This window comes from Mustela erminea, chromosome 21, assembly GCF_009829155.1.
Source record: "Mustela erminea isolate mMusErm1 chromosome 21, mMusErm1.Pri, whole genome shotgun sequence".
Classification (NCBI taxonomy): Eukaryota; Metazoa; Chordata; class Mammalia; order Carnivora; family Mustelidae; genus Mustela; species Mustela erminea.
In genome coordinates, this window is record NC_045634.1 from 5,488,827 (window position 1) to 5,504,847 (window position 16,021).

A 16,021-nucleotide genomic window follows, 5' to 3' on the forward strand; every position below is an offset into this window, starting at 1 on the left:
CTGTCAAATAAATAAATAAAATCTTAAAAAAAAAAATACATCCAGCAATAAAAAAAAAAAAAACCCAGAAAAACCTGTAAGACTAAATCCTTAAAAGGCCTCCCAAAAATGGAGACACATACAATGCTTTCCTATCAGAAGACTCAATAATGTAATGATGTCACTTTTCCCTATTATAAGTTTTAATGTCACCCCAACCAAAATAAAAAGCGCTTTTTAATTACATTTTTAATTTTTTTATACCCTGACAAAAATTATCTCAAGTTCATCTGGAATGATAAATGAATTAAAATCCATTTTCCTACTTTTCTGTAGGAAAAAAGAATGAATGGGCATTTGCATGACCAGATATTAAAAATATATTATGAAACCAATAAAAACTGAAACAAGGCAGTACAAACATGAGTAGTTAGAAATAGCAAAAGCATAAAGACAAAAAAAAACAGAAATGAAGGCTTGAATATATACAAATTTAACAGGTAATTTAAAGAAGATTTCAAATTAGAGAGATTATAAATGAACTATTTATAATAAACCATTCTGAAGAAAGCGACATTAGAACTCAACATACAATGGTAATTTCTGAATGAATAAATGATAAAAGGGGAAAAAGAATGCCAACCTCATACTGAATATACTCCACATTCTCCTAGATTAAAGGGGAATTAAATGAAAAATAAAATCTACTAGAAAATACCGGAGAATTATGATCTGATATTATACTGAGAAAGATCTTCAAAAATATTTAAGCAAAGTTAGAAACCATAAAGAAAAGGAATAACGGATTTGAATATATAAAAGTTCAAATATAGCAAAAAATCACTAAAAACTAAAGAAAGAAGAGGCAAGAAATAAGCCAGGCAAAAATACTATATATATTTATATCTATTATATATTATATACATGTTATATAAATGACATTACATATGACATAAATTAATAAAAATTCTTTTAAATCAGTAAGAAAACAGACCAATTTTTTAAGCAAATCACAAAAGAAGGAACCTCTGCCCTTACTATTCATGGTCTCACTCTCAAATAAACAAATATATCTTAAAAATAAATAAGTAAATAAAGCATGCACATCCCATTATAGTAGTTTAACCTCAGAAAACAAACATAATATTCTGGAAAGTTTTATTTATAAAGCTATTTGCCTTAGCACTGTTTATAGTAACTACAGCAATTGAGTTCTTACAGCGGCAAAGGCAGGCACAAAAATATAAGGGTCTTTTTGGAAGAAGGAAGGGACAGAATTGGTACTGAAAACTGTAGACATTAAGGTAACTTGCAAGTCCACCTGTCTTCTTCACATGTCGTGTTATTAGTCATTTATGTTCTCTCCCCCTCCTTCTCGTCTTCTACGCTCCTCTAAGTTGGTTTCTTCAACTTGCTCAACACTCCTGCTCCCCTGTATCTCTTCTGTATGACTGACGTTTGCCATAACTCTTCTTGACCTGCTCTTAATTCATAGCATCGCTAAAGAATTCTTACAGTTTCTGCACTACTCTTAATTATCTTTCTTAACATATTTTCTCCCCAAAAAGGAATTTGGCCTAACTCACTTTCTCATACAGAAACCACTGGTAGGAAGTGAGGAGCTGATCCAAACCACAGTGATCAGGGTAGCAGGGAGCATGGGCAGATGTTCACTCTGCCATTTCTAGTGCAGAAACACACAAGCATACACACCCACACAACCCTGGCAATCACCTAGGTGCTCCCACACCAGCAGACTCACTAATAAATTATAGCTCATTGATCAGAGAAAGAAATATGCACAGTATACTGCAACACACGCCAGGGGCTATAATACAGTCTGTCAGTGAAATCTGGATAGGAGAATAACAATCATTCTTAATTTTGTCCTTGGTGGCTTTTTATTTTCTAAAATCCCTATAATAAATACCGATTTCTTTTATAAATCAAAATTATATCAAAAACTATTTCTTTTATAAATCAAAATTACTTTGTATAAGGTTTTTTTTAATTTTTTTAACTTTACTTCACAGAGAAAAATCATTTTGATTACCTTTCCATCATCACATCTTGTGCCTTCATTCACCATCCCAGGATCTGGAACATCTGATCCTAGCTGGAAATCCACACCCCAACATTTGGTGCCTTTACTGGGAGTCTGAATAATAGCGGGAACGATTCCAAATACAGGCATGTCTTGGACATTCTCACACTGAAGCTTTCCACACAATGCATTCCTATAAAGATAGAGGAATAATGCAAACATAAAATATACCCAGTGTAGATACAAAAGGAAAATTGTGTATTTTGATACATAAGGAAAGTTTATTTATATTTAGCTGAAGGGAATCTCAACAGAGAAAGTATATGAGAGCAAAGACTTCAAAGCAGTTCTCTTCAAATATGGATAAGAGGTAAGTGGATGCTAACATGGAGATTAGTAGGGTACCAGGTGGTGCTCATGCTGCTTCTTCCCCCACACCTAATCTCTCTTTACTATCTGTCTAGAGCTCGAAAAAGTCTGAGGAAAAAGTTGTTTATAAATATAACTTTGCAAATGTTTTCACACATATTATTTCAAAATAATAGGACTATACCAAAGTTTAATTGTGACTTCTTATAGAGTTACAGTAAGGAGAAAATTAGATTCTGTACTGTAAAGTAAGAAAAGACTCCACACTTCTTGGCTTGGGTTAACTCTTAGTTACTTAAAGACTCAACTTATTAATTCACTAATTCAATTCACTGGTTCAGCATTACAACAAGCATTATGAAGGTATGCCTAACTATAATTCTTATCACCAAGGCTGTGTTAGCTCAATACCCTTCCTATAACCTTTCATAACACGCTAAATACCACTACCATCAACTCTGATGATGCTATATTGAAATCTTCTACTTGACTGTCTTGTGATCCAAGCAACTACCCTACACTTGAATCTCCTTTACAGTATCACTGCCAAGTGATATAGGATGTAATTTTCCTTGAATTCACCTAATCCTCTAACTCACTAGTCCCTAAAAATTTTCATTCTAGATATCACAAAACTATTTTACTTCTTGAGTTAAAATCTATCTCCTTATAACTGTTCCTCATTGGTCCCAGACCTTCCACATGAGATCACACAGCTAATGTCTTTTCCTTCTCCCACATGGCAGCTATTTTAGGACAATTATCATGTATTTCCTAAATACTTACTTCAACAGAGCAATACCCTACAATCATTTCTTATGGAACAAGGAACTCCCCCTCTAAATAGTTTGTTTGTCTCACAGCCTCTTGAAGAACAGTACTCAGAGTAGGGCACAAAATTTCAGTTATAGCCTGACAAGCAAAGAACAAAATGGAGCTCACATTTCCTTTATTTTAGATACTGTACTACTATTAAGCCCAAGATTACAGCAGCTTTTTTTTAAGATTTTATTTATGTATTTGAGAGAGAGTGCACAAGCAGGAGGAGGGACAGAGGGAGAAGCAGACTTCCCAGTAAGCAAGAAGCCCAAAGCAGGACTTGATCCCAGGAGCCTGGGATCATGACCTGAGCCAAAGGCAGAAGCCCAACCTACTAAGGCACCCAGGCAACCCTACAGTAGCTTTTACAGTAAATACATTACATTATTGATGCCCTTGAACTGATCACTAGCTAAAATCCCTATTTACTTTTTGCATATACTATTAAGTCTCCTCTTCACTCTATCCTGCACTCGAGTTAGTAATTTTGTCACAACTTTACATTTATTCTTAAGTCACCAATTATTTACTAGTTAACTTGAATAAAGTGCTTACACTTTCTCAGCTTCAGTTCCTTCATCTGAAAAACAAGAGATAAATAACAATGTCTATCCACATAGTTGGTTGAAATTAGATAGGAAAATCTCTAAAACAAAACATAGTATAAAGCAGACCTAAGTTAACATCTGTTGGAGCCTACCAAAATTCACATTCCTATGATACACTTAGGTTTCGTGTGTAGTATTGGTGACATATTAAAAAGCGGTTACAAATCAATAAGAAAAAAAAAAAAAAACCACGTCCACAGAAAAGATTAGCAAAGATACAAAAAAGGCAATTCAGAAAATAAGGAATGCAAGCAGCCAACAAAGCTAAGAGATTGTCACTCTTATAAAGGAAAATTGTATTACAAGCCTCAATAGAATAATTGCTTCTGGCAAGGATCATCAATGCATGCTAAAACCACAAAGTAAAACACTGGTGGGAAACTGGCTATTCATATGGTATAAAATCATCACTCCTCCACATATTATCTGATAGCTGTAATGGGCAAAACAACTCTACAAGTTGCAAGATCGTGTCATGGCCACTTAGTATCACTAATAAAATGAATTTATCCAGAATTATGTGCCTCCTTGACATAACGTACCAGTCATGAAGTATTCTTCCCTAAAATGTTTAACCTGAATTAAGACTTTAAATTTAATTAAGACTTTAAACTTCTGATTTATAGAGAAATCAAGGGATAGAGACACAAGTTAAACAACAATGAGAAGAAACTAACAAATCCAGATCATGGGCCATTCTAAAAGGCCACTGGCCCAGTTATTTCCTTAAGGCACTATCACTAAAAAGAAAAAAATAAATGAAGAAGACTATTTTAGATTAAAAGTGACTTAAGTGACATGACAATTAAATGCAATGTATGATTCTTAACAGATCCTAATGTGGAAAAAAAACAGCTATGAAACACAATTTAAGGACAACTGGAGAAACCTTAATATTGACCAGGTATTACATGATAGTTGGAAATGATCGTTCTTAGGGCAGTGGTTTGGACATAAAACCTTCCCATGGAATTAAAAATACTAAAAATATATTAAGAATAATAATTTGGAAAAAAAAGAATAATAATTTGACTTCCCCTCAAAAAGTGTTACATAATTATAAGAGAACTTATATCTACAACTACTTTTAAAACTATGTAAGATAGATATCAAAAGTCATGTTCATATCCCCTTTTGAAATACTTTGATTTTTTTTTTATTTTCCCTCCATCTACTCTGTTTTATGTATCAAGAAAGGTAAATTCTGAATATTCTGTGAAATACACCAAATATTAATAACTGTTAAAGAACTGGAACAAAATAAATGGACTAAGATTAAGGGGGGAAAGGTACACAGCAGTAAGAACACCTATAAGAGGGCATCTGGTTCTGTGAAGAAAGATGGGGAAGTCTTTGAACGTAAGGTGTGGAGGACTGGAGAACATGCCAGCCAGAAGAAACAGCATGGATGGTGGCCCTGTGGCAGAAGGACCACATGTAGGCCGCCACAGCTGGTGTCTCACAGAATTTAATGGCTGAGTAGATAAAGATGAGCCTACAAATAAACACATTCAAAGAGCAACTGGAAACATAGAACACTAGAAGAAATTTCCACACAGAAGCCAAGCAAAGAGGGAGGTTTCTTCAAGAACAAAATGGCCAGCATAGTTGAATGCTACTAAAAGTCAAGTAGCATGAAGACCTAAAAATTTCAGTTGGATTTCGCAACATGGAGATCACTGTTGTTATTTCTTCTTAGCAAACATTGTTTCACTAGGGTTGCTTAGACCAACTGGCGAAGTAGGAGGTGGAGCCGGGAGAAGAGATGCACAGTATTTCAGAATAATTTCAATTACACAAAATATCAGTGTGTGCATGTATAGCGCACAGAAACAAAAAGAGAGGAAGAAATACACTGAAATTAGTAAATATATACCCATGGAGATTATGGATGACCTTTTCTCATTTACAATTTTTTAATAACTATTAATTATTTATCATACACAAATACTACAGAAACAAGAAAGTTTTAATCTGTCGCTTTAAAGTTATAGAGAGTGGGACGCCTGGGTCAAGCGTTGGTTAAGCATCTGCCTTTGGCTCAGGTCATGATTCCAGCATTTTGGGACCGAGTCCTGCATCGGGCTCCCCAGTCAGTGGGGAGCCTGCTTCTCCCTCTGCCTGCTGCTCCCTGCTGCTTGTGCTCTCTCTCTCTCTCTGATGAATAAACAAATAAAATCTTTTCAAAAATAAAAAATAAAATTACAGAGAGCAAGAACATAACAATATCCAGAATGAAGACTGCAGATATCTTTATTTACACATTTATCAACCTAATCTTTTAATGACAAAAAAGAAGAGGAAGAATGTTTATTTGAGGTTCTTACTGTAGAATAAAGAAAACCAAAGATTCTACAATCTGTTAGATTTTAGGCAATGAACATCAAAAGAAATGAATTATTTTACTAGTTCTCAGAGTCTTTCTAAAGCTTTGTTAGAAAATTTTCAAGTTTGGAAATTTCAGTATTTAAGGGGGAGAAAGCAAGCAGTTGCAAGGAAGTATACAAAAGATATCAGAGATGACTGGTCGTACACTCTTGCACATTCCTTCACAGCCTTGCCTTCACTTACCCAGTGGCACACTTCTTGTATTCATTGCCAGAGAAGCCACAATTGCCAAATCTGTCACCTTTAGAATTCACATCAATGAAACAATCTCTTGGGGCAGCCTTGGCTTCTGTAACATTAAGAAAAAAAAAAAAATATGGCAATTTAATGCAGAAATAGAAGTATTCCCTATGTCAACCCACACACCAGGATGAACTGCTTTAACACCTTCTAAAATGTTTCAAGCCTCACAGGTAGAACATTTTTGTTCCAATTTTATGCTTAACGAAATGTAAAAGTAAAGCTTAGGAGTATTTAAAAGTTACCCTGGACTCAAAGAAAAGTCATTAAAAGAAATGCCATTAAACAAGATGACATTACAAATAAATGAAAAGGTGCACACAGCCTGGTGGTGGTCTCGGAGTATCTGCTCTCAGCCTCTCAAACACGTACCTGCTGCCTCGTTAGATCAGGCTGGGAAGGGCTAATTAAAAGACTGCCAGCTATTATTACTGGTTTTTTTCATTTACCACATTTGGATGCTGAATTTAGATGCCCCCCACTCACAAGACAGACTGGCAAACAACCATGACAGCTGAGGAAGTAGCGAACCATTCTTGCTTTCTTGCATCTTATGTAAGTGTTAGCACTTCAAGTTCAGTTCACCCACCAATTACACATTCCTAAAAAACTTTCCTTGAAAATATTTTTAAGCCAAAATGCCAGTACTTTCTATTGAAAAAAGTTAATTCACTTGCCTATCTTGCACATCTATCGCTATGTTGTTTTGGTTAAAAGAAAATGACTGTGGGGCGGGGGGGAGCTGGAACGAGAAAGAGGCAGGGGACCACAGGACATGGAAAGGGAACAGAAACCTTCCACACAGGGCAAACAGCACGTGGCAGCATCCCTAGCGGGGCCCTTCCACAGAACAGAAGCTCTACAAATCCAGATAATCTCCAAAAAGAAAAGTAAGTCTAGTTCACTTAGTCCTAGGCTTTTCCGTAGGCCTCCATGAAGATGGCATCATTGCTAAATAACAGTATTTAACTTGTTAAAATGTATCTGTTATAATTTTTTAGTCTGCGATGAGTGGCTTATTTTTGCAAAATGGACCAGAAGTTGACAGATCTCCACTATTCTATACCATGACCTGATTAACACAAATACATCCCATTTAATTTTTTAGTCCTCTTGGCTCAATCCCTTTCTGACCCACCGTAAGATAAGGGCTATAACAGAACAAGAGACAGAAACTAGAGGCAGCAGAAATCTGATCAAAGTCAACATCTAGTTTCTGAGAGATCTAGCACAATACTCATGAAGGAGCCTTTTTTTTTTTTTTTTTTAGGATTTTATTATTCATTTGAGAGAGCGCACAAGCAGGGGGAGAGACAGAAGGAGAGGGAGAAGTAGACTTCCTGCTGACCTGGGAGCCCAATATGGGGGTCAAACCCGGGACTTGGAGATTACGACCTGAGCTGAAGGCAGACATTTAACTGTCTGAGCCACCCAGGTACCCGTAACTGATCTTCTTAACTGAGACAAATAAAAATAAAAACAGAGGATTCGGGTCTCCTTTCCTTTCTGGGTCTCCTTTCCTTTCCTCCTTCTCCGTCCCTTCCTCTTTCCTTTCTTTCTTAAATATGTATTAATCCCCTACTAAGTGTCCCACGCCCTGATTAGTAATGGATATAGTTTACCAGTATCTCTCTGGAAAGATACAGAAAAGCTCCTGTTAGTAACTCTCTGCTGTCTTAATGACAAGTTTCAACAAACATCTAGTGCTCACTTATTTATTCACTTGAACGTGGTGCTGTTGCTGTTTTTACTGACTCAAGAGAGAAACAGAAGAATATAGGAAAACAAGATCCCGGCACGGTTTGGGCATAAGCCCATCATTGTCAATTATCAAACAAAGCAATCTGCCTCATTATGCTGAAAGCAACCTTTTCCTTGAGAACCTCAATCACTTGAACCCGAGATAGGAAACACAAGATGCCATACAATAAAGACTATCACTGCAGGAATACAGCTAGCATCAGTGTGTAATAAAAATCAGACTAACAAAAGGTGCTGCCAGGCCTCAATGTACACTCCCTATGGTTCTTCACCAGAACTACTGAATTACAGCTACTTGATATCCTTTGGCATAACAAACAGCAAAGTCAAAGAAGCAATCAGAAAGTCTGACTTGCACAGACCTATGGCTATAGTCAGCTGATCATGATGCTCCTAGAAATAAAAAGAGAGGAAGTGTACCAGTAAATTTTTACTACATCTGTATAAAGTTTGAGGTCAAATGAACAAAACAGTGTAATAGGCCCTCAATCAACTGCCAAACTTGAGCCTTATTACACACCCAGAACCCCCTACATGAATGGGAAGACTGGTCCTCTTCAGGTAGACACTTGATTCACGGCCCAAAATGTATATACTCTTACTCTTTTTCCAGTCCTTCCCCAACAGGATCTATGGCCATATACCAGGTTAACCCGGCATTGTGCAAAACGAAAATCATCAGACCTCTCAGAACTACTGGACACTGGCTCTGAACTGACACTGAATCCAGAAGACCCAAAACATCACGGTGGCCTACCAGTCAAAGTAGAGAGCTATGGAGGTCAGCTATCAATGGAGCTTCAGCTCAGGTCCTCCTCACTCACAGGAGGCCCACTGCATCCCAAACCCATCCTGGGCTTATTTCCCCAGTTCCAAAATGCATGACTGGAACACACACAATCAGCAACTAGCAGAACCCCCACGCTGGCTCCCTGACCCGTGGAGTCAGGGCCATTATGGCAGGAAAGGCCAACTGGAAGTCACTAGAACTGCTACTACCTAGGAAAACAGTAAACCAAAAGGAATAAATATCACAATCCAGGAACCACTGCAAAGTCAATACCACCATTAAGGACTGGAAAGGTAATCCAGGTCAACTAAGCTATCTGGCCTGTGCAGAAGACAGACTGATCTTGGAGAACAAGAGTGGATTATCAGAAGCTCAAGCAGCTGGGGAGGTAAGTGCTGCTCTAGCTACTGTGGTTCTATTGCCTGAGCACCTTCATGGATCTCCTGGCACCTGGGACGCAGCTGCTGACCTGGCAGGTACTGTTCTCTCCACCCCAGCTGCTAACCATCACCAGATGCACTTTGCTTTCAGTTGGCAGTCCTCTCTCAGGGGTACAGCAACTCTCCAACCCTACACCATGAGTTAGTTTGGGGGGATCTTGATCGACTTTTTCTTATCTTTTGAAAGAAAGATAATTCCATCCATTCTATGGATGCCATTATCTGACTGAACCTAGTGAGCAAGAAGTAGCAACACTGCAGATCAATCAGTAAGACAAACTGCATGTCAGAGGTGGAAAGCAAATCTGAGAAAAAATCAGGGGTCTTCTACCTCTGTGAAATTTCTAGGGGCTGGTGGTGTGGGATATATCTATAGTTCCTTTCAAAAGTGAAAGATAAGTCATTACATCAGGCCCCACTGGTCCAGAAATCATGAGGTAGAAGTGGAAGTGGCACCACTCTTTCTCCTAGTGACCTTCTAGCAAGATTTTTGCTTCCTGTTCCTACCACCTTATATTCCTGCTATCCTACAGATCTTAGTTCCAAGAGGAATGCTTCCATCAGGAAACACAACGACGATTCTACTGAACTAGATGTTAAGACTTAAACCCAGGGTGCCTGGGTGGCACAGTCGTTAAGCATCTGCCTTTGGCTCAGGTCTTGATGCCAGGGTCCTGGGATCGAGCCCCACATCAGGCTCCCTGCTTGGCAGGAAGCCTGCTTCTCCCTCTGCCCACTCCCTCTGCTTGTATTCCCTCTCTCGCTATCTCTCTGTCAAACAAATAAATAAAATCTAAAAAAAAAAAAAGACTTAAATCCAGCCATTTTACACTTCTCATACTTCTGAATGAACAAAGAAGGGAGTTACTGTGCTGTCTGAACTTTACTACTACTCCATTGTGCCAAAGTAGCACTGGACTAATACCACACAACAGAGATAAGGGAGAATCTCCGTGGAATACAGGAGACCTCATAGGGTGACTCTTAGTATTAGTATGCCCTGTGACTGAGACCAATGGAAAGCTACAGCAACCCAATTCAGGTCACGCAGCCCAGAGCCTTCAAGAATAAAAGTTTGGGTCACTCTACAGGTTAAAAACTACGACCTACTGATGTGCTTGGTGAAGACAAAGGATATATGGAATGGATAATGAAGGAAGTTGTTAAACCTACCAGCTATGACCACATGACCAGTTACAGAACCTAGGACTTCAATTGTCATGAGTATTTCTTCCCTTTTGTCATAAATGTATTTATAATCAGAAGTCCCCACAACTGACTTCCTGGGTCCAATTAATTTGCTAGAGCAGCTCACAGAACTGAGAAACATTTTTACTTACTAGATTACTAATTTTTGTAAAGGGATATAACTCAGGAATAGCCAGATGGAAGAGATACATAGGGGAAGGTGTGAGGGAAGGGGCTTGAAACTTCCATACCTTCTCCAAGTACAACTTTCCCAGAATATCCACTTGTTCACCAAGCTGGAAAAGCTCTCAGAACCCTATCCCTTTGGGGTGTTATGGAGGCTTCACTGCATAGGTATGGTAGATTAAACCACAGGCCATTAGTGATTAACTCAATCTCTAGCCCCTCTCCCCTTCCTAGAGGTGGGGGAACTGAAAGTTCTAACCCTCTAATCACACTTGTTGGTTCCCTGGGCAACCAGCCCCCACCCTTGGGTTACCTAGGAGCTTTCCAAATGTTACTTCATTAACACAACAAAAGACACATTTATAGCTTTCATCACTTAGGAAATTCCAAAAAGTTTCAAAAGCTTGATGCCAGGAACTGGACGAAGATCAAATATATTTTTCTAATTATAAATCACAGTATCACATCAATCCGCAGAGCTTTAACTAAAATCATAATAATCTACAGTAAAAGAATGAAGAATGGAAAAAGACCAAGAATATGATGGCAGTTGACAAGGGTTAAAAGAAGGAAAGAATTTTAAATTCTCATCTTCCATAGTGAGAAATTAATGGTTAATACCTAGAATGGAAAAATCAAAAAATGGCATTACCAAGAGATTATCTAAAGACCTGAAGCAAATAACAGAATAATCAGCTAGAAAAAGTGAAAAGTGGTTGCCCCAGTGAATGGGGCTATTAGGTGGAAGCACACTTTTTCATAAAAACTTATTTTTAAAAATCTGGCTCTTTAATATGTACATATAACTTTGATAAAAATGAAAACTTTAAATAGAGAAAGCAGGAAACTTTCAAACATCCTAAATATCCATCAGCATGAGAATGGATTCCATTTACATAATGAAATATTCTAATGTACTGTGATCTAAATGTATCATAATGTATTGATATTTTAATCAAACGTATCAAAAACATTTTAAGTGAGCAATGAAAACAGCAGACCCATATGTATATATACCCATACTTTTTATATGAAATTATTAAAACTAGAACATGATACTAAGTAAACACATATTTATTCTGTTTATATACATATAGAATAGAAAGGTGATAAAAAGAGAGGGAATGAAAAGCAAAAACCATCAACTGAATTTGCACATATCAAATTCATGAACAGGACTGGTGATGAAGAAGGAAGGAGGGATATATAACAGGAAAACTGAAATTTTATCAATAATGTTGTCTTTACATTTTTAACAAAAACTAAAGCACAAAATCAAAACAACCAATTTCAATTACAGTTAAAATGTCTTACTTGAGCCAAAGATGACTTGACACTGAGCATCATAATATTGGCACATGCCATTGTAACAATAGGCTTTGTTATTCTGGCAAGGATATCCATTCTGAATAAAAACATCTGGCTGACAGAACTGAGAAGAACCATTGCAGTATTCTGGAACATCACATTCATTGGTTTTTCCTCGGCATAAAGTACCACCTGGAAGGAACTAGGGTAATAAAATTCAAATTAAACAGGAATATCAGGACAATCTCCACAAATTAATCAAATCTGAAGCCACAGTATTTATATCTATAAAAAGTTCTAACAACAAAATATTAGAAAACCAACAGAAATATGAGCAAAGTCTGATAACAGGCAACTCATAAAAGCCATGAAATACAGAAAATGAAAAAAATATAACCTCATGATAACCAAAAGAAATGCAAATTAAAACTTTAAAAGCACTTCACACTTGGGGCACCTGGGTGGCTCAGTCAGTTAAGCATCTGTCTTCCGCTCAGTTCATGATCCCAGGGTCCTGGGATTGAGTTCCACATCGGGTTCCCAGCTTAGCGGGGAGTCTGCTTCTTCCTCTCCCTCTGCCCCTCTACCCCACACCTGTTCAAGCTCTTTGTCTCTCAAATAAATAAATAAAATCTTAAAAAAAAGAAGGCACTTTATGCCCATCAGACTAACCAGGATTATAATACTTGCTAGCAACCAATGTCAGCACAGCAAGAATTTGATTACCCTGCTGGCAGAAGTATAGACTGGTACATTTGTGGAAGGTATATAATATGTGTCAAAATTTTTAACATGTATACTCTATCCCAACAATTCCACTTAGAAACAAAAGTTAGAAGCAACCTAAACAGCCGTCATTAGTTGACTCCATAAAGAAATTATGGTATAGCCACATAAAACAGTATTAACTACGTAACCATGTAGAACTATATGAATAAAGTCTATGGTACCTTACTGAAAAAAGCAGGTAGTAAAAATAAGTGTATCTGTGTTCACACACTTATACACAATACATATACACATGCATTCACATTTATATAGGAAAAGAGTATGTAAAGTTAACAAATTACCAACAATGGCTACCTGAGGAGGGTAAAATGATAGAGCATCTTTCACTGCATACTTCTTATACTTTGGTATTATTAAATTATTTATTAAAAAAAAACACAGATTACTTTCTTTTCTTTTCTTTTCTTTTTTTTTTAAGTAGACTCCATGCCCAGCGTGAAGTCCAACACAGGGCTTGAATTCATGACCCCAAAATCAAGACCTGAGCTGAGATCAAGAGTCAGACACTGAACCCATTGAGCCACACAGGTGCCCCAGATCACTCTTAAAATCAGAAAAAAAAAGTTTCTCCTTAAAATAAAAGTCTCACAAGACCACTTGTTATAAAAGAATGTAATTCAAAATTATAAACAAGTGGTATAAAATTTTTCATAAAATCATGTAAGAATAGTGCTCTCTTACAGACCAGAAAACATGAATTTTAATATATCCCTATTTGTCCTTTTTCTACTTTTTTCCAAATAGGGAGGAATTCCTTACTGTAGAGAGTAAAATGGAGTCTCTTGCATCAAGCAGGGCCCTGTGTCAAGCAATGACACAAGTAGTTCAGGTACTGCCCCTAGGAGATATCATCCGGGACACATGTTCGCTGACACCACCAGAACTGATAAGAGAATAACCAGAAGAGGTCTGCAGAGACCCAAAACTCATTAAATCTCTTTAAAAAGGGAAGGATTTTGGCAGCAAGCCGTCAGACTCTTCAGACCTTGCCGCCAAGGCTCTGCATGATTAATCTCCAAATAGAATGTAGAGCCTTACCACTTGAACATCAGAAGCCGTGAGTGCAGAGAGCTGACCCAGACCAGATGGAGGCCTTGTCTCACCACACGTCCACAGTTCTTTCACTTCCTGCGCCCTTCTGCTACTGTTTGTTGTGTGCCTTGTCTTCTCTCCTGCTCCAGGTACTTTGTAAGGAGCCTAGTTTCATCACATAGTGAACTGTCACTGAGTTTGGAATCCTGAACCTGGTTTCTGATTGTGATTTAACTTTGCTTATGACTGAATAAAACTGACATCATAGAAAGACCAACTCATGTTGTTGGCAGGATTCACTGTCATTGACTCATCATGTGTTAGAAAATTTAGAAGAATCAGAAAAGACTCCTAAAGTCTTGCTTGAATTTGACTATAGCTGAACTGAAAATAATAAACTGGGCAATAAATTTATGTGAATATAGAGTTCCCCAGAGTCTCACTGAGAGTGAAATCCTACGGTATTGGCCCAGGCAGGTGAAAGAAAGACTGGTTCTATGCAGGAAGCAGTCAGCAGCCAAAGCTCGTCTGGGGTTACGCCTTTGTCTGTCAGGCACGGCAGAACTAGCCAAAGCTGAGACCAAGGGACACTGCCTCAGAAAGGCACTTGGAGGGCCAAGAAAAATTAAACCATTTGTAGGTACTGCAAAGATATATGCCACTACTGGCCAAATTAATCTATAACTTGGCAGAAAGGTGTGGACAAAAATTATGGGAAAATCTGTATAAATATCCTAGGGTATAAGTGGGAACTAGAGCTTTACATAGTTAAGAAATTGTATATAGCAGCTGCTAGGTTATAAAAAAGGAAGAAAGATGTGCGCACTAGGTAAAAGCCCAAAAAGGATGGTGAAAAGGGCCCAGAGGCCTGACACCATACTTTGTATATACTTTGTATACTTTGTACTTCTATACATTGTATAGAAGACCTGTAGAGCTCCATAGAATTAGAAGTTAGAAAGAAGCTCACAATCAAGACCCCAGGAGATGCAGTCATGGATCTGAAGGATTCTAAAAATGTAAAGCCCTTAGTGTCCCAGGCGCCCACTGCAGAGGTTCCCATCTTACCTAAAAACCATCTCGCAGTTAGGCCAGGGCAGACAAAGGGCAAAGAGCTAGCTAATTAAGTAATAAGGCAGGCCAAATCAATGAATAATTTAAAATTTAAAGGACAGGGACGCCTGGGTGGCTCAGTTGGTTAAGCAGCTGCCTTCGGCTCAGGTCATGATCCCAGCGTCCTGGGATCGAGTCCCGCATCGGGCTCCTTGCTCCGCAGGGAGCCTGCTTCTCCCTCTGACTCTGCCTTCCACTCTGTCTGCCTGTGCTCGCTCTCGCTCGCTCGCTCTCTGACAAATAAATAAATAAAAAAATCTTAAAAAAAAAAAAAAAAAAAAAAAAAAAATTTAAAGGACAATAACCCCTTAGGACCCCAGGATCCCCATCCTGAGGATCCAGGAGACTATGATGACCCTGGGGCAGGGGGGCCAGAAGGAGGATAAATTATCACAGCAGACCTATAATTACCAGGAAGAAAGTATCAGGTTACAGTAATGGACAAGAAAACCTGTGGAAATAGCAGAGGACAAGAGAATACAGTCATGCTCCACCTCAAAAGATTAGAACAGAATTTTGTCAAAAATATATATCTGATACAGACTGGATGCTTCATGTATGGGATAATGGGGCAAATACAACAGCATTATAGGGGCAGAGATGCCTCAGATATCTTCTTTAGCTGAAAATCCCTCTTTAAACCAAGGAAATGAAGGAGAAATAAACCACCAAAATTCTATCCCTCTGGCCCTGGATTGCTTTGGCATGGAGAAAAGTAAACTCTTATCTAGACCCCACGAAATTTGGAGATAAATAGAATTGGACTGACTTAGAGCAGGCTCAACTGCATTGCCACCAATTGGTTATTCCGGTTCTGATCTATTACACTCAGGGAAGATTCACCACATCCTTTGAGGTGCCAGGCACTAATGGGATTAAAAGAGCACTGCTGTTAGGAGCCCCGGAAAACATAAAGATGTCATTTACAAATGTGCTAGCAGGATGCCATACCATGCAAGATGTAATA

The 16,021-nt window shown here is 38.0% G+C and overlaps 1 protein-coding gene across 1 annotated transcript in view; it reads right to left on the reverse strand.

Annotated features, from left to right (window-relative positions):
• Window positions 1–16,021, reverse strand: part of ADAM9 (ADAM metallopeptidase domain 9) — a 147,957-nt gene that overhangs the window by 46,136 nt on the left and 85,800 nt on the right. The window contains exons 14-16 of the mRNA XM_032329020.1: window positions 12,127–12,322; window positions 6,391–6,496; window positions 2,033–2,216 (exon numbers count right to left, since the gene is read on the reverse strand). Coding sequence (XP_032184911.1) covers window positions 2,033–2,216; window positions 6,391–6,496; window positions 12,127–12,322 — 486 coding nt within the window. The remainder of the gene's footprint in view (window positions 1–2,032; window positions 2,217–6,390; window positions 6,497–12,126; window positions 12,323–16,021) is intronic.